Source organism: Siphateles boraxobius, unplaced genomic scaffold (assembly GCF_051911475.1).
Source record: "Siphateles boraxobius isolate OS27281-9 unplaced genomic scaffold, OSU_SipBor_1 9, whole genome shotgun sequence".
Classification (NCBI taxonomy): Eukaryota; Metazoa; Chordata; class Actinopteri; order Cypriniformes; family Leuciscidae; genus Siphateles; species Siphateles boraxobius.
In genome coordinates this window covers 5,875,031-5,902,804 of record NW_027509219.1, presented here as the reverse complement: position 1 = coordinate 5,902,804, position 27,774 = coordinate 5,875,031, and the positions used below count along the sequence as shown (strand labels likewise).

Genomic DNA, 27,774 nt, shown 5'->3' with positions numbered 1-27,774 from the left:
TACCATCTGGCCAAGTTTCAAGTCTCTAGGCCTTACGGTTTGGGCTGCACGATGCGTCTTAGTTTTTTTTTTTTTTTCAAATAGCAATTACAATAGGTTTTCAGCACTTCGTGCTTGAAAACCTATTAATTAGCTATTTGCCATGTCTGTTTCAAAGGAATCTCACGTGGAGGAGAATTGTCCTCCAGAGACATCGCCTTGCTGAAGAGTTGCTTCGCTCGCTCAGTTCACACAGCGCCGCTCGCTCAGAACGCCCACCGTCACGCGCTGGTTAGGAAATATGTGAAATAAATTGGGCTGCCCGTGCACGACTAAAGTTTTTTTCTAGTTGACTAGTACTAGTTCATTTAAGCCATTAGTCTAATCGCATATTTATATTAATTTTATTACTTAAATATATATGGGAGAACATACTAAACCATAATGAGCGTTATCGTATTGCATATTCCGCATATCAAGCGCATGCATTAAGCTTGCAATAAAGAACCGGCAAAAGTAATGTTTAAGCAGCATGGTACATTGTAATTGTTTATTAATAAACTAGTGTTTTTTGGCTGCAAAGATACAGTTGGCGATGTTGGCGCCATCTTCGCATGTAGTGAACGCGCCTATAGAGAGAAATGCACACTTCATACGGATCAGCCTACATAAGCAGAGAGTAGCCCATTTCTTATCGATTTGAATTTTTTTTTTTAAAGCATTTCAAGCTTTCTATACGTTCTCAGGTCTGTGAGGCAAAGTATCTTATACGCTGAGTTGATCGGTTCATTTATGAGACACGCTCCAGTTCACGCGCGGGTGCCTCCGTATCCTATATTGTCTGCTATATTTCGCTTCTTATTTATAAAATCCAGCCAATTGATTGATAAAACATTGATTGAAATTAAGATACAATTTTTAAAAAACGAAATTCACTTTAAAGAAAGGCTTGCTACAAAACAAAACTTAATTAAGTGGTCGAAATCATGTCTGACCCACTCGTATCCTGATATATTGGACATCTTATGATCTATCTTACCCATCTCATGCGGTTTCTTTTTCATAGATAAAACTAAAAAAAGAAAATTATATTATATAAAACAAATATGAAATATTTATGTTTTTTAAGTTATATTTAAACGTCAGAACACTCCGCTTTCCTCGTGTGTGGCCTGTACATGCATGAGTGCGTGCATATGGGGGAGGGGTGCGATTTTCGAATAATACCCAGCCATCTTCGAATATTATTTTTGCTTGAAATTCCCATCCCTTCTAATGAGTAGCATCAAACTACTCCAATTTGTTCTTTTAGGAGTTTAAATTATTTATTTATTTAATTTTTGTCCTGCTCAGACTTGTATTGGACAAGGTTTAAGTTAGATCAGACTTCTCTACTTTAGGTGATTAAATGTTTGTTGTCCTCCACAGTTTACTATTGGACAATGTTTAATTTAACCTTCTGGGCTGCATCAGACTGCTCCATTTTGTTTGTATTTATCTTTGTCTTATATTAAGTATATTAAGCATCGGTATCGGGATCGGTATCGGCCGATCACCATGACAAGAAATCGGCTATCGGTATCGGCTGCAAAAATCCTGATCGGAGCATCCCTAGCTGAAACCCTATTGTTATTGTTAATTTTCCCATGATGCAGCATTCTCCATCTAAAACTGATCGGGCAGACCGACCCGGAAAAAAAAATATTTTTGCAAACTACTCCTAGGTTTTTTGTCTGATCGGAACCAAACCACTGCAGAAATCTTCTCTGGAGAGTGACTATCAATAATCATCAAACAAATTCAAAATTTCAATTTAACGGTCGCTTTGGGAACCAAAATGTTTGCTGTGACCGGAGCCACTTTTACTAAAACGGCTATAACTTGTGAACGGAAAGAGATATTTTCGCTAAACTTGGGACACATGTTTATGAGCTCAATTTGAGGTCACATGAAAAAAAAATGCGATGATTGGCCACTTGGGGGCACTATAACAGGGGAAAAAATCTTGAAAATGGCTATAACTGCACCCAACCGTTAGTCAGATGAAAATTGCCATGCAGTGTCTTTGTCCAGGGTGCCATGGTAGTCTATAAGAACATTGGCGTATCTCAAAAAACACATTAGTATGCGTCATCAGCACAATGCCCTGAAGGAGCCTGAGAAGTTTCAAGCCAACGTTTTTCACGGAAGTGACCTCCTTAAACTCCTGAATCCTTGCCGAGTCCAACGATACCAAACACGCCAGGTTTCGCCTTATGGTTTGTGTAACGATGTCATTTAGCGCTTAAGAAACTTGCGATTATTTTGAAATTTGAAAAACTTGAAATTTGAAAACATAGGTCAATAGCTAAACAATAACACCCAAATGTCAAAATTATGATAGGAAGTGACAAAAAAATCCAATCAATGTCACCCGTCTAAACTTTGACACGCATATGTATGGGCAAAGACTTTGAGGACACCTAATAAAGGTGGTGGAGATCAGGCAAGACATGGTGCTACTGTATAACTGTCAAAAAAAACTTTAAAAAACATATTTTTCCTTCGTAAATTGCCTGTGTTGTCTGTAAATGGTCTTTTCCATCTATGATCTAAGAGAATTTGTTTATTTGGATCTCCATTAGCCACTACCTAGGCAGTGGATACTCTTCCTGGGGTACCAACAAGTAAAAAATAAAAAACTACATAAAATCAACAACAATAAAAAGTCAAGTCAATGAAACATACTAACCCAACATTCATTCCAAATATCAAAATCCACAATTTAATATACATTGTGCCATTAAATGTTCCTTTTAAATATTTTTTTAAACTAATTTTTCTTGTTAAAAAAATGTCAATAGTAAATCATTCTATTAATCATAGAATCATTCTCCAGAAAGAGAGAGAGAGAGGGGAGAGGCGGTAAATACTGACGAGGAAATTTGTAAATGTTGCAATAAAAAAGGTGACCGCAAGAGATGGAAACACCTCTAACCTAATGTCGCATCTCCGAAACAACCACCCACTCACTGCTGCGAGGATGCATTTTGCCCCGAGTTCCTTAAATAAGCGCATTAGTTTATAATTGTTAAAATATTATAATGTTTTTTTTTTTTTTTTACGTTGATAATGAAAACTGAACAGCACGAGTAAGATGGGATGCATCGGGAGTCAGACTTTGACCACTTAATTAAGTTTCATTTTGTAAATGGCCTTTCTTTAAAGTGAATTTCGTTTTGTATAAATTGTATCTTAATTTTAATAATTTTTTTATCAACCAATAATAAATAAGAATCAAATATAGCAGACAACATAATCATGATGATGGCGCGCCGCGGTCACTTGCATTGAAATCTCATCATAAATTAACCGAAACTCAGTGTATGTCTCACAGACATGACAGATATCTAAATAAAGATTGAAATTTCATTAAACGAAACAATTCAAAACGAAAAGAAATAGGCCACTCGCTGATTATTTAATCCATGATGTGCATTTCTCTCTATGCGCGTTCATACGGAAATGGCGATCATCAAATTAAACGAAACTATTCAAAACGAAAAGAAATAGGCTAGCCTACTCTCTGATTATGTAATCCATGATGTGCATTTCTCTCTATCGTTCACTATGGAGATGACAAATTGTCAATTTCTTTAAACGAAACAATTCAAAAGGAAAAGAAATATAGGCAGCATAAATAATCCATGATGTGCATTTTTCTCTATAGGCGCGTTCACTACGGAGATATCAATCGTCAATTTCTTTGAACGAAACAATTCAAAACGAAAAGAAAAAGGCTAGCCTATACCTTCTGATTATATATTCCATGATTTGCATTTCTCTCTATATATGCGCGTTCACTAGGAGATGGCGATTCGTCAACTTAATCTTCGCAGCACTGACAGAAAAGTTGTATTAATAAAAATCAATGGACGCGTGTCACCGGATTTACAAATGCACTTCCTGCTTGTTGCTTGTTAATTTAATTTAAATTAGTTAATAAAATGAATACGATTGTCATAATTAAAATAATTAAATATCCCAATCATCGTTATTATTTGCCGTGCATTTCTGTTTGAGCTGCATGCGCTGAATGAATACTGGTAAACTGGAGCACTTTGCTAGTGCGTTATTTAACTCAAAGAAACGCATCCTATGTGATATTAATCATATATATACAAAATAAACATAATATTACAAATTATATCTGCAAAAAAATTACGAGAATGCATAAGTGAATTTGATCTAAGTTACGTGCCATTCAGAAAGACTCATGTTGGGGACACCTGGAGCAACGCAACACAGCAACTAAACCAAAATAATTCAGTGTTTTATTACAATATTGTTCTCTTTATAATGTTTTGTAATATGACTGTCCCAATAGTCATTATTAGTTGTGCATTGCCGTTTGAGCTGCGCGCGCTGAAGAGGATCACCGTACACTTTACTACATACATTTTTAACCAAATGCATCCTATATGAGATTAATCAGATATAGATAGGCCTTCACAAAATAAACACAATATTACAACTTACATTTGCACAAAACAAAAGGCTGTGAATGCACACACAAAGTTATAGTCATGATGGTGTAAAATGGTCCCAAACATAACTTGTGTGCTTGCTTTACATGTTTCGCGGTTGAGCGAGTCCATGAACCGGCTTAATCGGTGATCAATAAATTTTATCGATTAAATGTATCATCGACAATTAAACGATCGTCGATTAAGCGTTAACATCCCTACTCATTACATTTTCCACAATGAAGTAGCTATGTATGTGTGCAGGATATATTGTAACGGTCCAAAATTACTGCATCGCAAAATGACAAAAATAGGAATTGGTGTCTGCTAGCTGAATGTATGTTGCATCATATTGGAGCTAATCTAGTAAGGTGTTTCTTTTGTAGATCACTACATTAATTATAATTTGAGTGATCTACTGTTGTTTCATTATTGTTGTTGTACAAGACAACCTTCTTCTGTGGAACTTCTTCTGTGGAAATGTACAGAACAGGGAGATTATTTGGCACAAGCTCTGACACCAGCCCTGCCACTATGTTGGTGTAAAACATATTACAGATAATAATGTTATTGAATCCGTATTCTAAAACAGTGCTCAATTTTCTCTGCTGAAGCACGTGCTTTGCTTTTAGCTTTGGAACAAATTGAAAATACACAACGAAAGGATTCTATAATTTTTAAAATATAAAGTATAATTTTTACTCTAAATCTTGCCTTCAAGCAATGGACACTTTAAACATTGTTCATCCTTTAGTGGACTGCATCTTAACTAAAGTTTATTATCTAGAGAATCAGTTCTTCAGTATTATCTTTGCTGGGTTCCAGGGCAGCTGGGGTTAGGTGTCTTGCTCATGGACACCTCGACACTTGGTCAGGTGGAACCGGGGATCGAACCACCAACCTTTCGGTTTGTAGACAATCTAAATGAACCACTTAGCCACTGCCGCCCTATATAGGATTTAAATGCTTCCCATTTTATTGATGCACTGGTCTGGTCTTTATTAAAATTGAAGTATTCTGTTATTTTTTCTTCAAGAAATTACTCAAATTCTGTGGACTTCAGCCATTTAGCTTGAAACCGAAAGGGAAGTGGAGATGAATAATAATTGGGAAACTTAATTGATAAGATAATTGGGGCGTGGTCAGAGAGTAGTATAGTCTCATACCAGCAATTCTGAATCATAGATACCGGACCAGAAGAAACCAAAAAGAAATCTATCCGAGAATACGTTTTATGGGTAGCAGAAAAACATGAATACTCAATGTTGTTTGGATAAAGTTGTCTCCAAATCTTCACTAAATTAAGATCTTTCATAAATTTTCCAATCGTTTTCCTGGCTTGTTGGTGGGATGTGTCAGAGCTATTTGAACGGTCTACTGCAGGATCTATCACACAATTAAAATCTCCTCTGATGATGAACCCCCCCCTATAAGCTGACATAGTTAAAAAGAAATGTTGATAAAAGGCAGGATCATCCCCACTGGGACCGTATAAACGTACCAAGTTGACTAATGTAGAGATTATAGTTCCACTAAGTATAATAAATCTCCCAGATGGATCCAAATATTTATCTTTTAGATCAAAGGGAACTGATTTGTGAATCAATATTATGACCCCTCTTGCATGAGTCGTAAAACTAGAGGAGAATACCTGACCAGGCCACCTAGATCTAATCTTATTCACATCTTCATCTACCAAGTGTGTCTCTTGTAAGAAACACACTGTACTCTTCATTTGTTTAATTCTGCCCAGCACCTGTTTAAGCTTGACAATTTTGTTCAGACCTCTTACATTCCAACAGGACACATTTAAAACTGAGGTATCAAACATAAATTATGTAATTGAAAATATCTCAGGCCATGTAAAGTCATCAAACACAAAAAAATATGGAGTGAGCCCTTTATCACAAAACCCCACACATTTCCCCAAACGAAATGTGATGCTAAAGCCTTTAAGATTAGGAACTTTGGTTATATAAAACGTTTCATCCACATAGTGGTTAACGTGTAAATCTGCACACATAACATAGCCACACATGGGCTAGGTGTAGAAGAACTATTTGGACCATAATAAAACTTGACGCACATAAACGTGCACCCAGTGTGTGATAAATCAAAAATCTATATCAACAATACCAAAACAATAAAAGAAACATATCTTAAGACAATCGTGCCAGTAACGTATTTTAACAAAAAGGCAACTTACTAAATTATCCGTTGAATTTTGTCCATTTTTATGGCCCTTACTCGTCAGTGGCTCTATGCAAAAGAAACGAAAGAAGCTGTGAGCACAAAGCTTTAAGTCACGGAGTCGTCACAAGACTGCAAGCTTATTTCCTGAACGTATTCTTCAGCCTCAACAACCGATTTAAAAATCCTGCGTTTGTCATTGTGCGTGATGATCAGATGAGCTGGGTACAGCATGCCATACCGAACATTCAGTGCACAAAGCTGAGTTTTCACACCGTTGAAGCGCTGCTGCAGTTTACGTGTCTCCGCAGAGAGGTCAGTGAAAAAGGCGACTCGTTGATTCTCATAGAGTACCTCCGTCATATTCCTGGTGGTTCTCAGGGTTGCTTCCCGGTCCCGGTAGTTCAGAACCTTCATTATTACCACCCGTGGCGATGTAGATTTAGGGTTAATAGGCCCGATCCTGTGTGCTCTCTCTATGATGGGGGGCGAAGTGAAACCCTCACCTAGTGTATCTCGGAGCCCCTTCTCCAGAAAATCACACAGATCTAAGCCCTCCGATTTTTCAGGTAGCCCAACCAGTCTCAAGTTAGAGCGTCTGCTTCTGTCTTTTTGCTCTGTAATTCTGTCGCAAAGAGTCTCCACAGTTTTCTCCAGTATTTTAACTTTGCCTTGAAGAGAAGTTACATCATCTTCTGTTTGCGAGATTCGCTCTACTGTCTCATTGATTCTTTGAGAGTGTAACTGTATATCCCCTTTTATATTGTTAATTGCTTTCAGCATGTCGGTAGATTGTTTGGCCATGTCACCTTTTAATGACAGAATTTCCTTGAGAAGGTCACTGTTTTTCGGACTCGGCGCCACCGGTGTCGCCGATGTTTCAGGTGTCTCTAGAGTCTCCCATGCCTCCCGTGTATTGGCTTCATTTGGAATATCCAGCGGTGTTTTGTTAGCATTAGCCATGTCCACATTAGCCCCTTTGCCTTTGTCGTTTTACCCGGTTGTTGGCAAGTTTTAGCGTTTTTTGGTGGCATATTGTCCAGTAAAAGTGCGTTGGTCAAGAACAAGTAGAATTATGTTTATTGGTCCAAGTTAAAGGGATACTCCAGGATTTAGCATTAAGCTTTGTATCAGTAGAAAACCAGTAGTATTTTCGAATTACCTTGCTTCCCCCCTCAATTTCCCCCTGATATGAGAGATTTATGTATTTTTAGTCTGGAAAAAATCCTCCGATGACGCAAAAATCGTCATTTTGCGTCATCGGAGGATTTTTGGGCCAGAGGCTTAAAACTACAGCCAGTACTAGTAGCTAGTTCCGCATGTTTTCACTACGCCCATATGGGGCGGGATCTCACTCACAGAAAGTAAGATATTGTCAGCCATCTTTCTGTAGAAGCTAAGCTAACAGGCTCTTGCTCTGTGTATAAAGTTTGTATAGTGGGCTAATCACGATAGCGGAAGGTAACGTTAGTTCAGAAGTTGAAATGACAGAAGGGGATTTCGAAGATCAGTTGCGCGAATCTGATGCTCGCGGCTACCTGTACGAGCCGCAATACAGCGATGAACAGTTGCGGGAGATGGAGGAACATTGAGCCCGGCCAGACTCCAGCTGGGGCGGACTGGAGCTGTCAGTGCTCTCGCTGTGCGCCTATGGAAACAGATAGAGAGTCCTATTACTGTCGCGAATTTCAACGATCCCATTTTCTTCTGGACGAGATAAATTGGAAACGCCAGCCAAAGCCCGCAGGGACAAACGGACAGCTTAGTGTAAAGTGAGTAACGTTATTTGGTTTGTTTTTCTTTTTTTTACCAAGACGTAATGTACAGAGTTTGGACACCCGGCATTATGACAATGTTTTTCCCTCGTAACGTTAGTCAGCTGAGCTATTGTTGTTATATTTACATCTATGATAGTATACTGTGTGCAAATAGTTCGCATTGCTAACGTTGTGCTTACTGTTTTGTAGACAATATCGCCTAACAGCCTATCGTCACTTTATGGAACGGTTCCAGCAAGGCGAGCGACTTGGTAAAGACTATCGTCTCGTTTTGCCCACCTGTGTTGTCCAGGACATCAGACGGAGATATCCAGCTCCTGACTGACAATACTGTGAATGAATATAAGGAAACAGCTGAAGCTCTGGAAGAGCTTTGAGTGTAAAAGTGTTAATATTAATTTTTTACGTTAATATAAAAGTTATAACTCCCATCGGTTGTGGTTCTTTTTATAAACCTTTAAACCTTTACTGTTACTAGAGTATGTATTAGCCTAGAGAATGTGTGGAGACATTTTTCGGATACTGCCGCCTGTAACCGGTAGGCGTGGTTAGGGAGTGGCCTGGCCTCGTAAGGGCAGCAAAGCAAGTGCATTCTGGGAGTTGTTGTCTTTCAGCCACATGAGTAAAAAATACATTTTCTGCCTTTTCTCAGTCTAGAATGCTTCAATTTAAAAAATAATTTCACATTTCTACTATATAAATGATCACTATTAAATACACATTCATCTTCCCACAGCTGGAGTATCCCTTTAAGGATAGTTCAAGATTTAACAGCGAGCCTCACGCACATGCAGCCTACCACTAAGACGCCATAACCGGAAGTCCTTATGATCTTTTATAAACTACTTTTGGTTTCCTCTGTTTTCTAAGTGTTTACATGCTTGCTAAATAAAACATAATATCTTTTTACGTATGTGCTTAAAGGCTTTAAACCGTTTGAACACTGATAAATGCTGCTCGCAGCTTTAATGTAATTTATTATCGTAGTTGTACACACTGTGTTGCACTGCAAATAGTATTCTCATTTTTTCACTGTGTTCTATTTATTTACCTATAGTTAATGAGTTGTAAGTTTCACACAGTCACAGGAAATGGCTTATTTAATTTAAGGTGGATATTAGATTTGTGTGTTAGGTCACAGTGGCAGCAATGTCATTGAAGGTGACTTGACTTGACTTATATTAGACAGAGTTAAATAGACCTAAAAACTTAGAGTACTTAAGAAATTTGGTGAAAAAAAATTAACTGATCTTGAAATTTGGTGAAAAAAAAGTAACTTTTTAACCCCCCAACTTTAATTTTAAACATTGGCATTTAATTTTCCCATGCCGTCTGTGCTATGTACAAAATGTATACCTTCAATCATGTGGCTTGTTGATGTCTTGTTTACCTTATTTGCCTGGTAGACAATTTATTCACCCTTGTGTCATTCCAAACCTGCACGACCTTTTCTTCTGTAACCAAAGTTTTGGTAAACATAGCCGGCTGTGTTATGGACACAAAAGGATTTCTCAAATAATTTTTTGTTGTTGTTCTTTTTTGTTTCAATTTTTGGATGAAGTATCCCTTTAAAGGAGGTTGTAAAACCACTGTTGTGGCAAAAAATTCTGTTAAACATCATCACTGCGTAAGAGACACTCAGAGTCAAATTAATAAAATGATAAGTATTTATTCTTGCAAGAATAGGTTCAGTCTAGTACACAGAAGTTACGCTGTGCAAGAGAGTGACACACAACAGGAAGATATGAGACAGCCTTTATACTGTTTTCAAGGTTCCTCCTCACCCGCTGTACCTTTCACCCACTCAGATAAGGTCCTTACTGCTGTTCAGTTTCTACTTAAAGACACAAACTGGTACTGAAATAAACTGGCCAAAACTGACCATCCCTAAGGTCAGAGGTCCTGTCCCATATGTTCCTGAAAAGTCACGCACAAGCACGTACACACATATACTTTTATACATTGAATAGGTTCTTTCTCTTATGATACCTGTTTGGGATCAATGAATATTAAAATTTCCACAACAATTCCCCCCTTTTTATCATTCAGATTACCCAATCATAATAATAAAAATAATAGAACAAATTTTAAGTCATTTCATCACGCTTATACTCTTCATCTCTGGTTTTCACATAACTGACCACTCTCTTAAACATTTGTGAAATAACATTTGGAAAAGTAAAAAGCTTAGGCTGTTTTTGTGGGGATAGTCCCTTAAGTATTAGCAAGCAAGTAAAGACTTTATCTGCAGCCGGGCTGAATGAATAAGCACTGTTATTGCACTCCCGACCTAGGTCGGACCCTCAGTCACCTCAGTATAAACAAGAAATAGTGTATAGTTTAAGTAGGAAACACATCAATTTAACATGGCATTTCAACAGGCTAAGAAATACGAAGAAATAAAAGTAGAATAAAATCCCTCATTTCGACCCCTCTCCTTGTACGTCATCACATAGCGGATAACCACAGCTTTTAACCTTCTGTTCATATCAAAAACATTCATAGAAAGAAAGAAAAAGAAAAGGAAACATACACTTTAACACATGTCACAGTAGCTCCCACTACTTGTATCATCATATTTTGTTCATCCAATTGAACAGACTCCCAGCTTTAACCAGTCTCTGTACTGAGCTGGAAACACATTATAATGCATGGTAAACATAACAATATTGATAATCCTGTCGCTGAAATTGGTAGTACAGTACCCCCAACCCCCCAAAGATTAACCAATCTTATCCATTTACCATCAGTCCACGCCCATTTCCATATATCACCTCCATTTTCCTAACCATATTTTCTTAACTTTTAACTCGATTCAGCCAATGGTTTTACTTAGTAAGCTCTATTTAACACCATATTTAATAAAATCTATCCAGAAAAGGTTTTATATTTTTTATCCATTCTTTTAACCAATGTAGTTGTTCAAAATTAACTCTAATATTTCAAATACGGACCATCTTTTAGCTTATTACCATACATATTCTCCCATGATCGGCCTTTCTTACCCTTAATGGAAAGCCTAATCAAGTTTCTTCAATAATAATCCCTATAATTTACCTGAAATATTTTCTAATGAATCCTTAACCAATCAAATCATTTGATCTAAGCCCTATTTTGATTCAATCAAATAAAATCATCAAAATCATCACAAAAACACATTCTTTTGCTAAACTCAAACCATTAGTTGGTGCATCTTCCTCCAGGTGTGTTGGTCATCTCGTTTGCCCCATGGACATTCCGTCTTCACCAGGGTGACTCTTTGCGAGTCGTTGCCGTAGTCTTCCCTCGCCGGTGAGGGAGGCTGTTACTAGCACGAGCCTTTGACCCCTCACGTTGTCCTCATATTTGATTGTTGAGGCCTGTCGGTGTAGTCTAAGGTGAGAGGCTTCGAGGCTAAGGTGAGAGGCTTCGAGAGTCCCACTCTCCAACCATTTTCTGATCATTACCAGATTTGCCCCTTAGATCACGAAGCACCCCTACTGGAGTGAACCATCTCCTGCTTTGACCTGTGAATGGAGACCTTAAGTATTTTGTTAGTGACCGCTTGTCTTGCCGCTCGTGCCTATTGGTGTGACCTGTGGAATTTTCACCATTTGTTCACCTTGCTGATGATATGCATTAAGAATTTCAAGTTTATTCTCAACACTTGTCCAATTCAACTCTGTTTCTTCTCATTTTACAAATCATCTTATCACTAAATAATTTCTTCCTCACTTAATAGCACTCGGGGTCCTTTTACCCTGAAAAACACTCAACCCACTTTGCTCATGTCCACAACACAATATTTATACATTTGGAACAGAATTAGTTCTGTTTTCTGCAATCCTTCCTGACATTCTGCAAAAGGAAAATCTTAAGTTATGCGCTGCGCAGGTGTGGCCTTGTTTCTTTCTTCCACACTAATAACCCAGGCCAGGATAGTAAGTCAAATTCATCCATAACCATTATTTTATTGGGCACATTCTGCCCTGCATCAAAAGTCTGCATGCTCTGTAAAGAAAAACAAATGTCGAGGTTATTTTCAGATAGTAAAGTACACGTAGTTTCTTTTGTCTGCTGTGCTGCCACGGCCTTCGCTGCTGCATCTGCCCTGGCGTCTCCTGTTGAAACAGTCCTGCAATTTTGTTATCAGCGTGTGCGGCACACTTACAGACAGCAATTTTGTTAGGGAGAAGAATGGCTTCTTGCCAGGCTTTTACCCTATTAAGCCCCTTGTCCTCCCAACATATACCGTCCCTTAATAAACCAAATTTTGTCAATTGTTATCAAAATTGTTACCATCCCCCCTTTTGATGCATGAATCATCTCGTGCATCAATCTAACATAATGGTGTTTGGATAAAGTTTGCCATCAACACTAACCCAAACGTTGTCCCAAAGCCAAAATTCCTCCAGACATCTTTCTCTGCCTCTGAAACAAAAATATTACTTAAAGCCACAAACACATCTTCTTATCAGAGTATTTGGAGGGCAACGGCCCTCAGTCTTACAGTGTATCCTGCTTTTCAGGCCTGTTGTTTGGTCTCTTATGCCAGTCATCTACAAACATTTTCAAAGTCATCAATTTGTTTCTGTCAGGTCAGGTCGTGCTGTACAGACTTGGTCAATGTCAGTCAAACAACATTTTCCCCCTTTTGTTCACAATATTCATAAATGTGAAGGACTCTCTGGATAATTTGTTATAGACTTAGCCAATATGTCACTTTGTTATTGCCTTCAAATCTATAACATTTTAGTTTACCTCAACCCATGATGGACATCTCTCTACAACTTCACAAATCCAATTTACATAAATGCTTTTAATCCATAGATTGATTCATAATTACCAGTAGCAGACAGAGCTGGATAACTAATCCATTTAAAGCTCGTCCCATTTTCTGCATCATCTTGTCATCAGATTGACTCAAAACTATTAGCTTCCTTAAAACTTGGCATTTGCCTTAACCCATCTGTAATGATAAAACCCTCATTCCAGAGGTTAATGACACAATATACACACTATTCAGACACAGTATTCGTACCCCAAACTAACACATACAAGACATAGAGTGCAGTCACCATCACACACACTCATATTAGACACATATTTTAACTGTTCATCTTCAATGTTCGCTTTTCATTATATCATCTCTAAAAAGATTTAAATTTTAAGTAAGATTTTAAACTTCACATTTTACTGTAGCTTTTACCTAATTTTACATGGTCTCTTAACCAGTTTCAAAACATGTCTGTTCATTATTCATTTCATCTTAGCAAAGTCAGCTGGGTTGTTTTGGTTCATTATCACTATTTTGTTCTTTAGCTTGCTCTAGCAGGCCGATAACAGAAAGACAGACACAGTTACCATCCCTTCCTCCACTCAAGCAGTCTCTCTCACTATAAACAAATAATCTTTTTCAACAGCCTCCTAAGACTGTAATTTAGACAAATTGTAATATTAAATTTATTACATTAACCTTTTACCATTCACCTTTGTTATCCAGACTCTTCTCAAATCTACAAAAGCCTGTCTTCATCTTTAGCCACCACCATGCCTAACGACCTTCAGGAGTTAAAACTATGTTATAAACATATTAGCTCAAAATTAACTCTTCTATACATTTTACTTGCCCATATGGCAATCAACATCATGTCCCTCATATAATTAAGTTTTGTTACTGTCTCCGCAGCAAATAATGGCAATCACCTCATGGAATCAGCTGGCTTTTGAAAGTCCACTCCCGCTAATCATTTATCTTTAATTTTCTTCTCTTCAGGGTGTCGTCCCCTGGCATAGTTGCAGACACTTGTCACAATGAAAAACAAGCCATACAATCAATGCGGTTTCTGGTGAGTGGTATAGAGGAACTCACATTTCTGGGTCAGACTGCCGTAAAGTTAATTTTAACCTCACAGCGCATCTCACCTCTCAATGCTCTGCTGACCCCGGTGGCCTCCAGTAATCAGCGCTCAACTCTCATACCTTTCTCACAAATAACACCTGTTTCGTGACCCCCTGCGTTGGGCTGTCCCCTGGCCAGGAAGATCATCCCGTCATTGAGTAGCCACTCGTACACACGTACACACTGGTGACCGCTCTTTCCCAATACAATCAGTTTTCTTCAACAGAACTCAGCTGTTTTCTGGAGCTTAGGAAAGGCACGTTCAAGAGTCACCAGGGCCATTCCGATTGCCTAATAGTGTTCACAGGGAGACAGGTTAATAACAACAGTATTTAATCACTTAAATCCATTAACTATCTTAAAAGCAGCAACCTAGCTACTTAGACTATACTCAGTGAATTTAGATCACAACCGTACATTCAGTGTACTTCATCTGTAGCCGGAGCCATCGGTCCTGAATGGTGGAGACTAAATGAGACAAAGTTGTTACTGGTCCTAAAATACGCTAATCAAAATGTCACCTCTATCGTTTAAGGTCTGTATTATTATTTTAAAGACTTCTTTAAAGTCATTCAGTTTTACTTAAATCCATTTACAAATACAAATTGCCCTCTGAACGGCAATGATTTCTTTTAACCTCTCCATGTCTATGATTTTCAACTTAAACACTGTGCTTTACTTATGACACAGGCTCAGATAACAGCTTTTAGCTGACATCGAATCAGAGAGAGACTCTGAGGCATTCAGGACTGGTACACTGCATTTTCATAAAACTTTTAACATCAGACTTTATCTACCATATTTTAACTCTAGCCCAGCTTAAGGCATCTTTGCCAGAAATTACATGTGTTTTCAAATAAACATAGTTTTACAGTTGTCCTTTGCCCACTTCAGGGAATCTAGACATTACAAATTTCCACTCAGATTGAGTCTCTGTCGCACTGGCACTTTCAGCCACAGCACACATCAGATTTAGATAAGCGAACTGTTTCATTACAGCCAATAGCAGACTTATCTTTTGAAAGCAAAACATCAGCTTCTAGCTCTTTCATGGTCAACTTTTCAAGCTGTTTGTTTAATCAGATGCCTTTCAACACATTTTACATTTAGCAACTGTTAATTCGGTAGCCTACTACTTCTGCTTATTTGTTCTTACATAAAAATAATTATTCTAGTTCTCAATAACGTTTCACATTTCTCAATCTCAATTAGGATTTACTTTTTGACGAGGCAAGCACTCTCTGCTTGTGATACTTTTGCAGTTATTGTAAATCATCTGTGAGATTAGTCTCTCTATATACTCTAAAATCCTTTTTTAAATGTTTAATTACAACACAATCATCCTGTTAGTTACTTTGATATATTTTGCTACTCACATTTGTTGGAGTCATTAATTTTACATCAACCTGTATTCATCAATTCACTTTTAAAAATTACTATTATAGATCTTTTCTTTAAAAGGATTCACTTTAATAGTTCAATCTCTTGACCTTGTTTTTATCTCTTACTCTTTCTCAGACGAAAACTTTAATATCGTTATATAAACACTGATCTACTTTCAAACCCACATTATTACCAGAAATGTGTCACTATATTACACTTTGTTTTTTTACACCTTCTCGGTGGGCATTTACAGTTACGTGTTAAATTGTCCTGCTGACCACAATCAAGACACTCTCTGTCATCTAGTGGGTTCATGTGTCAGCCTCAACTACAGCATCAGACACCTGTCCTTTACTATAGTTTGATCACTGTGAGCTTGCAAACGGCTCCAACTTACTGCACACCCTTGAAGCAGTGTGTGTCCCATTCAGGAATGTAAACAGAGCCACTGATTAAGCAGTTCTCTGTATTCTTTTACAGTCCACCAGTGGCGGATTCAATCACAATAGCCAAATCATAATCTTCATCATTATCATTGGCCGCACATTAATTTTAATAAGCTGCATCGAAATGCTCAAAATATTCTAAGTTGTTTTCACAAAGTTTTCGTTTAACTTTAGTCATACTTGTCCAGGGGAATTATCCCCGACCCATAATTTCATTTATAAAACAGACAATATCTTTTGCTTCAATTACTTAATATCAACAAATATCCAACATTATACATTATTGATTTCCAGAATTTTTGGTCAAAGTTGTCTTTACATTTTACTAATTTGGTATTATCATCAACAACCCTAATTACAGAACAAGTACATATCTAACATCCGGAAACCGAGGTGAATAAGCAAACCCTGTTTCTGTACCCCCCAGCATAGCTGGACCCTTGGTTCAAAACACAATGGTTATCAAACTAAAACTAAACCTAATTTCAATCATTATTTTACCATTAAAATATAGAATTTTTCCCATTTTGCTTAATGAAACATTCCTTATCTTTATATCACATTAATCCCCGTTAATCATACTCAATGCCTTATTTTTATTCTGAAACTCATTTTTCATTCCATTTAAACAGTTAATTTGACTTCCATAAATTCTGTCAGACATTTTATTTTCATCACATATAGTTTTCTACTATATTCCTTCTCAATCTTTCCCTACATGTCCAGTTCCTTCTGTATCCTCTCCTTTTTTTTCCCTACATGCCAGTTCCTTCATTATCTAACCAGTACATGATTGTTTGCACAATCCCCTATTTCACACAGACAGCCTTATTGCTGCTTGCAACTTCAATCCGTATCATGTAAATTTAAGTTCTCAGACATCTAATGTCATGCATCCATTTACTGGATGAAGAAGTAAAACCCTATTTCTCTCGACTGTTCTTTTTTATCTGCCCCTTTAAGACAACAATCCATTGTTTGTCCACATTGCTTACACATGTTGAACACAGCCATAACAACCTTTTTTGTTTCTCACTGCCCTGTTCAACTGATTCTCGCACTACTTTCAGTCTAGTTGTGCTCAGTGTTCCCTCCCTTGGGAAATCATGGTATTTTCTCAGTTTTTTCAATATCTAAAACATAAGTTTTCCCCCATAATTTTCTCATTTGATTGAAAAACCGGTGTATCAAATTTTGCATGCTTACCTTGAGACTTCCCCATATTGGCTGCTTCTCTGTTCTCTGTGGATTTCTCTTCAACGCGCGTTTTCCTGATCTGTTAGGCGTCCCCAACAGACCCGATTTTTCCTTTTAACCCAAATCGGTCGGGTTGCACTATTAGTGCCCTCCTAATTAAGGTTTACCAAAAACTGTTCTGGTTCCCCCTAATTAGCCTCAGTACCTAAAAACAATTTGCTCCGTGGCGGAACAACTCATTTTCAGGTTACCTATCTGTTTGAAATCTCTTGATCTGTTACAGACCTCAATTAATCTCAGATAATTTCCTCTCGTATCTGTTTGAAACCTCTTGATCTATATATAGATCTCAATTAATCTCAGATTACGTACCACAGAAACAGCCCTCAGCCAATATGGTTCGCTCACATTTCATACCCGAAACAAAATACTTTTCCCCAAAAGAAAATATTTTAGACGTCTCTTACCAGAGATATGTTGGTTGCCACGGGTTCGCTTTCTTTTGATTCCAGTGGAGCCCCTCCTGGACCCGATAGCAGTCGGCCCCTCTCTCTCAAGCTTACGAGGTAGAGCTGGAACTGCTCAGTCCAGGTGGCCAAACACCGTCCGCTCTCAGGTCCAGAAGGCACTTCCAAGGAATCCCACTCTGACACCAAAATTGTTGTGGCAAAAAATTCTGTTAAACATCATCACTGCGTAAGAGACACTCAGAGTCAAATTAATAAAATGATAAGTATTTATTCTTGCAAGAATAGGTTCAGTCTAGTACACAGAAGTTACGCTGTGCAAGAGAGTGACACACAACAGGAAGATATGAGACAGCCTTTATACTGTTTTCAAGGTTCCTCCTCACCCGCTGTACCTTTCACCCACTCAGATAAGGTCCTTACTGCTGTTCAGTTTCTACTTAAAGACACAAACTGGTACTGAAATAAACTGGCCAAAACTGACCATCCCTAAGGTCAGAGGTCCTGTCCCATATGTTCCTGAAAAGTCACGCACAAGCACGTACACACATATACTTTTATACATTGAATAGGTTCTTTCTCTTATGATACCTGTTTGGGATCAATGAATATTAAAATTTCCACAACACCACCTAGCACCATAACATATTTTCTTCTTAAAATGTAAAAATCTATTTCATATTTATGTCTTTTTCTCTAGGTGAAGGAAAAACAGAGGGGAAATCATTGATGGAGCAGCTGAGAGGAGAGGCACTGAAGTTCCATAAGCCAGGTTAGAGTGTTGACAAATCATTCCTTATTTGTGCATCCCCTCTTTCTAACTCCACCCCCCTTAGGGTGCAAGGGAAGGATGCAAGGAAAGAAAATGAGGACGGAGGAATCGAAGTAGGGCTGCAACAACTAAATAATCGACAACAAATTTGATTTTAGTCGCGTCTGTGCACTGTGGACGAAAACATCAGCCAGTCATGTTGCTTTACAGTAACCGAATAACCCATTTCTATTAACAAAATGCATATGAAGAATAGTGGAGGACACAGAGTGAGCTGCTGCGGGAAAGGTACATGATCCAAGTTATCCGAAACATGAGAATGCTTTATATTTATAAGGGCTTCAAACAAAAGCATAAGCGTTTACTGCTTTGCCCTTTAATGCTTTGACAGATGCATATGATGTTTAATGTCTCTGACAGCATAGCTCTTGAGATACATTCATTTGTTTTTTATAGGCTTTATACTACACATTGTTTGGAGGACAGCATTGAGATAGGATGTGGAATAATATTGTTTAAAATAATCAATAAAAATTTAAATATATAATGTTTTTTTTCTTCATCCGATTAATCTGAAAAATAATCAACAGATTAATCGATTACATTAATTTTGTTGCAGCCCTAAATCGAAGGAAAGCTTATTTGTATATTCTTGATCACTTGAGTTTCACTTCAAAGCATCATCAGCTATGTACAAAGGATCTGCCCTTTATGTTGTTGAAGTTCGGTTAAGAAATTCAGAATAAATATAAATGAATCAAGAAGCCCTTTTGAAATATTTGAGATGTCACTGGCTGGGTGATGGAGGAACGAGGAAGCATCCATATGATTATTGAGAAGCACCTATAGACTTTGGGTTAAGCTTTGCATATTGAGGCTTTGTACAATGTACCATTGGGATTTTTTGTGTGGAAATTTTGTGAATCATGTGATTTATTGTTCTTTCTCTAGGGGAGAATTACAAGACGGAGGGTTATGTTGTAACACCCAACACTGTGAATTTGCTGAAGAAGCACCTGGAAGTCACTGGAGGACAGGTATGACCTGAATGCACTTTTTGTCTTTTGATTTAGGGGGACTGAAGTGTGCACAATAAGACCAGGAACATTAAGGAACTAAACTGAGTTCAGTATTTTCTGTTTAAATCAAATTCTCTCTTTCTAGGTCCGCACCCGTTTCCCCCCTGAGCCTAATGGTATTCTGCATATTGGTCATGCCAAAGCAATTAACTTCAATTTTGGTTTTGCCAAGGTACACATAGATGCGCACACACTCTCACATTAACAACTTTGCATTACAAAAAAATCCCTTCTGACTTTGTGTCTGTGTTGAAGGCCAATAATGGCATCTGTTTCCTGCGGTATGATGACACAAACCCAGAGAAAGAGGAGGAGAAGTACTTCACTGCCATCAAAGACATGGTGGAGTGGCTTGGTGAGTATTAAGATCTGACTTAGCTGATCCAATCACGAGCTGTCTGCTGAGACAGAGCAGTTCAATCAAACATGACAATTGTCATCATCAATTACGGTGATGATGTTCTAATCCTGTATACTATTTTTTTTTTTTGTTGAAAGTTGAGCACTATATCTTGTGGTCTGTACTTTTCAAATGGTTGCTCATTGTCACAGTAGTTACTTCAAAAGAGAAAGTTGACACTTGCTATAACACATACTTTGCTGCAGTGTGTGCTTGCAATGCATTATAAATTGCATGTAATCACATTTTAGAGCAAAATTTCAAAGAAAAAAGTTAAAGAAAGGGCTTTGTGTTAAGTGACATTACACAAATGTTTCAAATGTGAACCTTTCTGTTGACGAGCATTTTTCACGCATGTATGTATATTTATTTGTTTTTTACCATCACTCAGGGTACAGACCATACTGTGTCACGCACGCCTCTGATCACTTCCAGCTCCTCTACGATCTTGCTGTTGATCTCATTCACAGGTGAGATTACAAACCTGATGTCTCAGGGCTATATGCTTATAGAACTTGTGCACCTAATTAAAAAAAATAATAATAATTATTAGCACAATTGTCCAGTATGTTAATGTGCCATGCACAAGCAGACATAAGAAAGCAAAGCTTAGAAATAACAACAAAATTCAGGAAGAAGTGTGAGATTAGGAGATTACTTTCTGATAAACCAAATTTATTCTTACTCTGAGACAATGAAAACACCGGATCATGACCTTCTTGCGTGTAAACGAACACACGCCTTACTCTGAAACATTTAATTGGATCAGATTATAAATGCTCTTTAACCGCAGGATATATAGTGGAAATACAACTTTATTTTTTTACATTTGCACACAGTAATTCTGAATTACAAAGGCTGAATTACATTGTGATTCATGTGCCAATTAAAATGTTCAGGCACATCAGACTGAAGTGATTATTATTATATATATATATATATATATATATATATATATATATATATATATATATATATATATAACTTTCTCAATTTTAGATTTTAAAGATTTTATTTTTCAAAAGACCCTCAAAATATGATCCTTTAAAATAAATTATTGTATGTCATTACCTGAGAAAATGGCATTTACACTCCGCTCCAAAATTATTGGAACAGTGAGGCCAATTCTTTTATTTTTTCTGCAGACTGAAAACATTTGGGTTTGACATCAAAAGATGAATATGGGACAAAAGATCAACATTTCAGCTTTTATTTCCAGGTATTTATCTGGATCTGATATACAACTTTTGTAGAAGATATAACCTTTTGTTTGAACCCAACAAAACATTGTTCATGTGACCAAAAGTATTGGAACTGATCAATTTAAAATAGATTAAAGTGACTAAGACTTAATATTTAATTGCAAATCCTTTGCTTGCAACAACTGCATCAAGCCTATGACCTATTGACATCACCAAACTTTTTTATTCTTTTGTAATGCTTTTCCAGGCTTTCACCGCAGCTTCTTTCAGTTGTTGTTTGTTTTGGGGGTTTAACCCTTCTGAGTTTAAGTCTGGAGATTGACTTGGCCGGTCTAAAACCTTCCACTTCTTGCCCCTGATAAACTCCTCTGTTGTTTTGGCACTGTTTTGGGTCATTATCTTGCTGCATGATGAAGCATCTCCCAATCAGTTTGGTTGCATCTTTCTGTAAATTGGCTGACAAAATGTTTCTGTACACTTCTGAGTTCATTTTGCTGCTGCCATCATGCTTTACATCATCAATGAAGATTAATGAGCCCGTCCCAGAAGTCATGCAAGCCCAAGCCATGACATTACCTCCACCGTGTTTCACAGATGAGCTTGTATGTTTGGGGTCATGAGCAGATCCTTTTTTTCTCCAAACTTTAGCCTTTCCACTTTGGTAAAGGTTAATCTTTGTCTCATCAGTCCATAAAACGTTGTCCGTGAATGATTGAGGCTTGTCTCTGTACTTTTTGGCAAATTCCAGCCTGGCCTTCATATTCTTCTTGCTAATGAGAGGTTTGCATCTTATGGTGTAGCTTCTTTACTTTTATTCATGATGTCTTCTGCGAACAATAGATTGTGATACCTTCACTCCTGCCCTCTGGAGGTTGTTGCTGATGTCACTAACAGTTGTTTTAGGGTCTTTCTTTACAGCTTTCACAATGTTTCTGTCGTCAACTGCTGATGTTTTCCTTGGTCTGCACATTCGAGGTCTGTTACTTAGTACATCAGTGGTTTCTTTATTCCTCAGGACATTCCAAATGGTTGTACTGGCTATGGCCAATGTTTGTGCAATGGCTCTGATTGATTTTCCATCTTCTCTCAGCTTCACAATTGCTTGTTTTTCACCCATTGACAGCTCTCTGGTTTTCATGTTGCTTACACGTCTAACTATAAATGCAGTCTGCACAGGTAAAACCCAAATCTGAAACTGAGCGCAGACATTCAATGCTATTTATTGTTTGATTAATCAATGTAATAGGACACACCATGGCAACAAAACACACCTGTCAGTCACATGTTCCAATACTTTTGGTCACATGAGCAATGGGTGGGTTTAAACAAAATGTGCTATCTTCTAAGTTGTGTATCAGATCCATATGTAAATACCTGGAAATAAAAGCTGAAATGTCTCTTGTCTGAAAACCCAAACGTTTTCAGTATACAGAAAAAAATAAAGGAATTGCCCTCACTATTCCAATTCTTTTGGAGGTGTCTGTCTGTCTGTCTCTGAATGCGGTCTATATTATTGACTACTGAATCCTTTTTCTTTGTTTGTGTTTAAGGGGTAATGCGTATGTGTGCCACCAGCATGGAGAGGAGCTCAAGGGTCACAACGTCCCTCCCTCCCCATGGAGAGAGCGACCCGTGGGCGAGTCTTTGGTTTTGTTTGACAGGATGAGGAAGGGCATGTTTGCAGAAGGGGAAGCCACTCTCAGAATGAAGATGGTCATGGAAGATGGGAAAATGGACCCTGTGGCATACCGGATCAAATACACGCCACATCACAGGACAGGAGACACATGGTAAAAGACTTTGTTTTGCTCACATGGTGTGGTTCTGTTTCTTAATTTTATGCTACTCTGTTCTTGTGTACAGGTGCATATACCCCACGTATGATTACACACACTGTCTGTGTGACTCCGTTGAACACATCACACATTCACTGTGCACCAAAGAGTTTCAGGCCAGGTATGTCACTCATCATTTTATCAGAGTATCAGGTAGGGCTGGGTATTGACACTGATTTCATGATTCTTTTCGATTCCAATTCACAAGCTTTTGATTTCTCTTTGATTTTGATTTTGATTTGATTCAGTATCAACAAAAGCAACAATGAAGAGAGATCCAACAACACTTGTGAAATAATGTAATAATCAGCAATCAAAGAGTTATATTGTAGCAAAGTTCATAGTTCAGGGAAGAAGGTGGCGGGAACCTGCAAACAGTAAACACTTCTAATGTAAAAATAAAACTTGAACAACAAAACGAAAACAAGCTGCAGCTGCCTCACGTCCGTCTGCTGCATATAAACATAATAAAACAACAACGTAAATGTCCCAGATCTGGTCATCTTTTGCCTTCCATTGTCGTTTTTATTCTTCCGGAGCTTCTCTGTGGACTCTAGACCGCTGTGTCTCTCAGGTGTCTTTCAGTAACAGTCACCTTACCGGCCTCGCTCCGCTCCCACAGCTTTCGATCCCGCCCTGCTTCACCACACACACAAATATTGAAATTGCACATAAGACCATTTTTAGATTTATTGATAGACTTGTTTCTACTCCAATTCATTGTTGAAATATAAACATTTAAACAGTCGCTGTCATGACAGATAACTTTTGTTTTATTCAAACATTCATTAAGACCTCACCTAACAGATTAAATAAAAATATAAGATGTAATGGTGCATATTTATAAATAAATATATTTGTACAAAAATTATCTTCTCTACAGTTGTTTTTTTCTATTTGACTAACAAATTTATGGACATTAAATAGCTCTCCTGAGGTAAATGTAGCATTGCGTGACATTATATGTTTTACTGAAGTCTTTTCACAGTTGAAACACTTATTGACTAATTACATGAGACCTGGTTCATTTCAGTAAGTTGTACTGTTTCTTTCAACATGCCTTCTGAGGTTCATTCATGTTTATTTTTTGCTGTAACTTTTAGTAAAAAGATGAGATCAGTTAAGATAAATTTTGGGGTGAACTTACCCTTTAATACTTCTACTTTATCCAACACACCTGCCTGGAAGTTTCTAATTTTTCTGAGGACATGGATGGGTTGGTGACATGGACTGGAATACTATAAAACAAAACAGGCTATTCCTGTGCATTCAGATGTGTTCAATTAGGCCTGGAGCTAAACTCTGCTAGAAAGTGGTCCTCTAGGATCAGGATTGGTCAACCCTGCTCTAGCGGTTGAGGTGTAAAGTCCTAAGTATACTTTTGCCATCCGCGTTCCGCGACCGGTTCAATCACGGTTCACCTAACATACTTTTCGTCATCAGGAGTGTCCGTGCACACTGTCTGCGTGGAAAAAAGTCCACTAGATTGTGCGCACGAGTAGAACACATTTATAGCCCTAGAACATGATGTTTCCATCTCTGTGCTTGACTGTAGGGATGGTGTTCTTGGGGTCATAGTCTGCATTTCACTTCCTCCAAACACGGGGAGTTGAGTTGAAGCCAAAGTGCTCAATTTTGGTCTCATCTGCTCATCTGACCACCGCACTTTCTCCCAAGTCTTCTCTGAATCATTAAATGTTCATTGGCAAACCTCAGACGGGCTTCTACATGTGCCTTCTTGAGCAGGGGGACCTAACGGGTGCTGCAGGATTTCAATCCATTGCGGCGTAGTGTGTTACCAATGGTTTGCTCGGTGACTGTGGTCCCAACTGCCTTGAGATCACTGACGAGCTCCTCCAGTGTAGCTCTGGGCTGATCCCTCACTTTTCTTATGATCATCCTTACCTCATGAGGCAAGATCTTGCGTGGATCTCCAGACTGAGGGAGATTGGTGTTTATTTTGTATTTCTTTCATTTCTGAATAATCACACCAACAAAAGTCTCCTTCTCACCAAGCTTTTTGCTAATGGTCTTGTTGCCCATTCCAGCATTGTGCAGGTCTCCAATCTTGTCCCTGATGTCCTTTGACAACTCTTTGGTCTTGCCCATGGTGGTGTAGAGGATGGAATGGATTGGAAGATATTGATTTTGTGGACAGGTGTCTTATATACACATAACAAGCTGACATTAGGAGTACTTTCTTAAAGTGACTGGACTAATCTGTGTTTCACATGGACACATAACCAATCTGTGGGAGGCAGAATTCCTGCTTGCTTGTTTGGGGATCAAATACTTATTTCACTCGATCAAATGATAATCAATATATAACCTATATATAATGTTTTTCTGGATTTTTGGTTGATATTCTGTTTCTATTCCTTAAAGTAAACCTACCATCAAAATTATAGACCCCAAGTGGGCAAAGTTACAAAATCAGGGGATCAAATAATTATTTTCTCCACTGTACAGAGTAGCCAAATAATTGCTTTCACATTACGACTGTTACCATATTGTGTAGTTTAGTACAACTGGAACACTGTATTAAAAAATCAGCATTCATGGCTCCAACTATCCTTAGAAACTTTTTTTTTAAGAAGTTGAAATCAAGCTCAGAATAATAACACAGTTCTTTCTTTGTGTGCATATATCTGAGGCAATCTTGTATTACAAGATGGTTTTTGTCCCTTTCAGACGATCATCATATTACTGGTTGTGTAATGCTCTGGATGTGTACTGCCCGGTGCAGTGGGAATATGGCAGACTCAACCTTACTTATACTGTTGTTTCCAAGAGAAAGATCATCAAACTGGTGGAAACAGGAGTTGTTAGGTAACATGCACATACATTTTTTTTTTGATCATTTATTTGTGAATTTTTGGATTATGTTTGTGTCCTGTGTTGTATGTTTCAGAGATTGGGATGATCCACGACTCTTCACCCTCACAGCTCTCAGGAGACGTGGGTTCCCTCCACTAGCTATCAACAATTTCTGTGCCCGGGTGAGAGAAAAATGGAGCAACTTCGTATGATATCATAAGTAGTTCAAATAAAGATACTTGAAAGATTGAATGGTTGCAGGAGCTAATGATCACTACTAGAGACGTTATTTATGCAGGCCACGGAAGTGAGACTGAACAGATTAAACGAGTCGTCAGGAATTCCAGAGTCAATTCTTTCGATTGGGAGACAATAACTTTATGTATCATGCACTTTCAACTTTACAGCTTTGCAGTCTGTTTACGTTCACAAGCAGCTATACTACACACTAGAGCCCGAAGCCATTTGTTTTGAGAATAATGGCTGGCTGATGAAGTTATTGGCTGGCTAGCCGGCTCAGCCAAAACCTAAATGGCTGCTGCAGCCGCCAAACTTTTCATAGCTGCAAATGGCTGAAGCTGCCACTTCATGTCTACAGATGTCTATGTTATACTGATTTACTAGATCTCAATATTTCCAAGCAATGCATGGCTTACACTATATTTCTACAAAATGCAATACAATGTAATAAAGAAAACACCAGATTTTACTTTCACAACGTATGTACATATTTATTTTGTAGTCTGATCGCGGAGAAGTACGTTATGTTGATTAAGAACGCAAACTTTTGTTGAATTTATGAGAAATCTACAGACGCAAACAGACGAAGTGTAGTAAAATAAAGACCTAAATGTGTATTTCGGACTTTTTTTCACCACAAGTCTGTAAGAAGACATGGAAGACAAATATCCAAAAATCTCAAAATTGACCAGTAAAAAAAAAACGATGTTTTTGCCTGCCGTGTCTCGCCTTAATATAAACACACACTGTTATCAGTATTATTTTGGACAAAGTTTTGCACATTTCACTTCAATGTACACTGAAGCATGCGTTGTGAATTAGCAATGTGGAAACGGTGGTTTGTTACTGCAGTAATATCACGTTCAGTGCTATAAATCTCTCCGTTCCAGAATATTTGGTTCATAACATCATATCTTTGATTCAGGTGTTTGTGCAACCGTGCCCTGAAGATTTAACAAAAGTCTGGCTAGGCCTAAGTTAAAAAAAAAAAGTAAGTAGGAATTAGCAAAGTATGTGAGAAGTGAGATCAAAATTACCTTGCTTGCTTCTTTCCGCCATTTCACCTCAGTGCGAGAAAAAAATGCATCGCTTCTTCTGTACGGAAAACGAGCAATTTTAATTGGTCGTCAATTCACAGTGAGTCTGTGTATCGTAGCAACGAGCACAAGACTGTGCCGTTATGAATCCAGTGGGAAAATAGATCTCGTGTATTGTTTATATATTCGTGTCGTGTGTATGTCTCTATGTGATAGAATTATTATTTGATGCAAATAATTCTAGCCAGCTCAGCCAAACTTTATCAGATGGCGGCTCAATTTGGCTTACGAAATTATTGGCTGGCGGCGGCTGAAATTCTAAATGGCGCAAATGGCGGCGCCTGGCGGCGGCTTCGGGGTCTACTACACACTGCATGAAAGGTAATATTTGAAAAGGCAAAATAGGGGCACTTTAATGTCTTTTTATTTCGATTTTGGCTTCCAAGGATTATGAAGGGAAGATATTTGAAGTAAAACTATTTAAAACTAGCCGCATTCCATGTAGCACACCTTTCTTTCATTTCCTTCACAGTGGTGTGCATTTGTTCCTCCCTAAAAGCCCAATC

At 37.9% G+C, this 27,774-nt stretch overlaps 1 protein-coding gene across 1 annotated transcript in view; it reads left to right on the top strand.

Moving 5' to 3' along the window:
• qars1 (glutaminyl-tRNA synthetase 1) overlaps nucleotides 1-27,774 on the top strand; it is a 78,436-nt gene that overhangs the window by 36,684 nt on the left and 13,978 nt on the right. The window contains exons 8-16 of the mRNA XM_077224575.1: nucleotides 18,527-18,598; nucleotides 19,550-19,635; nucleotides 19,763-19,849; nucleotides 19,933-20,032; nucleotides 20,469-20,547; nucleotides 22,830-23,069; nucleotides 23,143-23,235; nucleotides 25,806-25,943; nucleotides 26,026-26,113. Coding sequence (XP_077080690.1) covers nucleotides 18,527-18,598; nucleotides 19,550-19,635; nucleotides 19,763-19,849; nucleotides 19,933-20,032; nucleotides 20,469-20,547; nucleotides 22,830-23,069; nucleotides 23,143-23,235; nucleotides 25,806-25,943; nucleotides 26,026-26,113 — 983 coding nt within the window. The remainder of the gene's footprint in view (nucleotides 1-18,526; nucleotides 18,599-19,549; nucleotides 19,636-19,762; nucleotides 19,850-19,932; nucleotides 20,033-20,468; nucleotides 20,548-22,829; nucleotides 23,070-23,142; nucleotides 23,236-25,805; nucleotides 25,944-26,025; nucleotides 26,114-27,774) is intronic.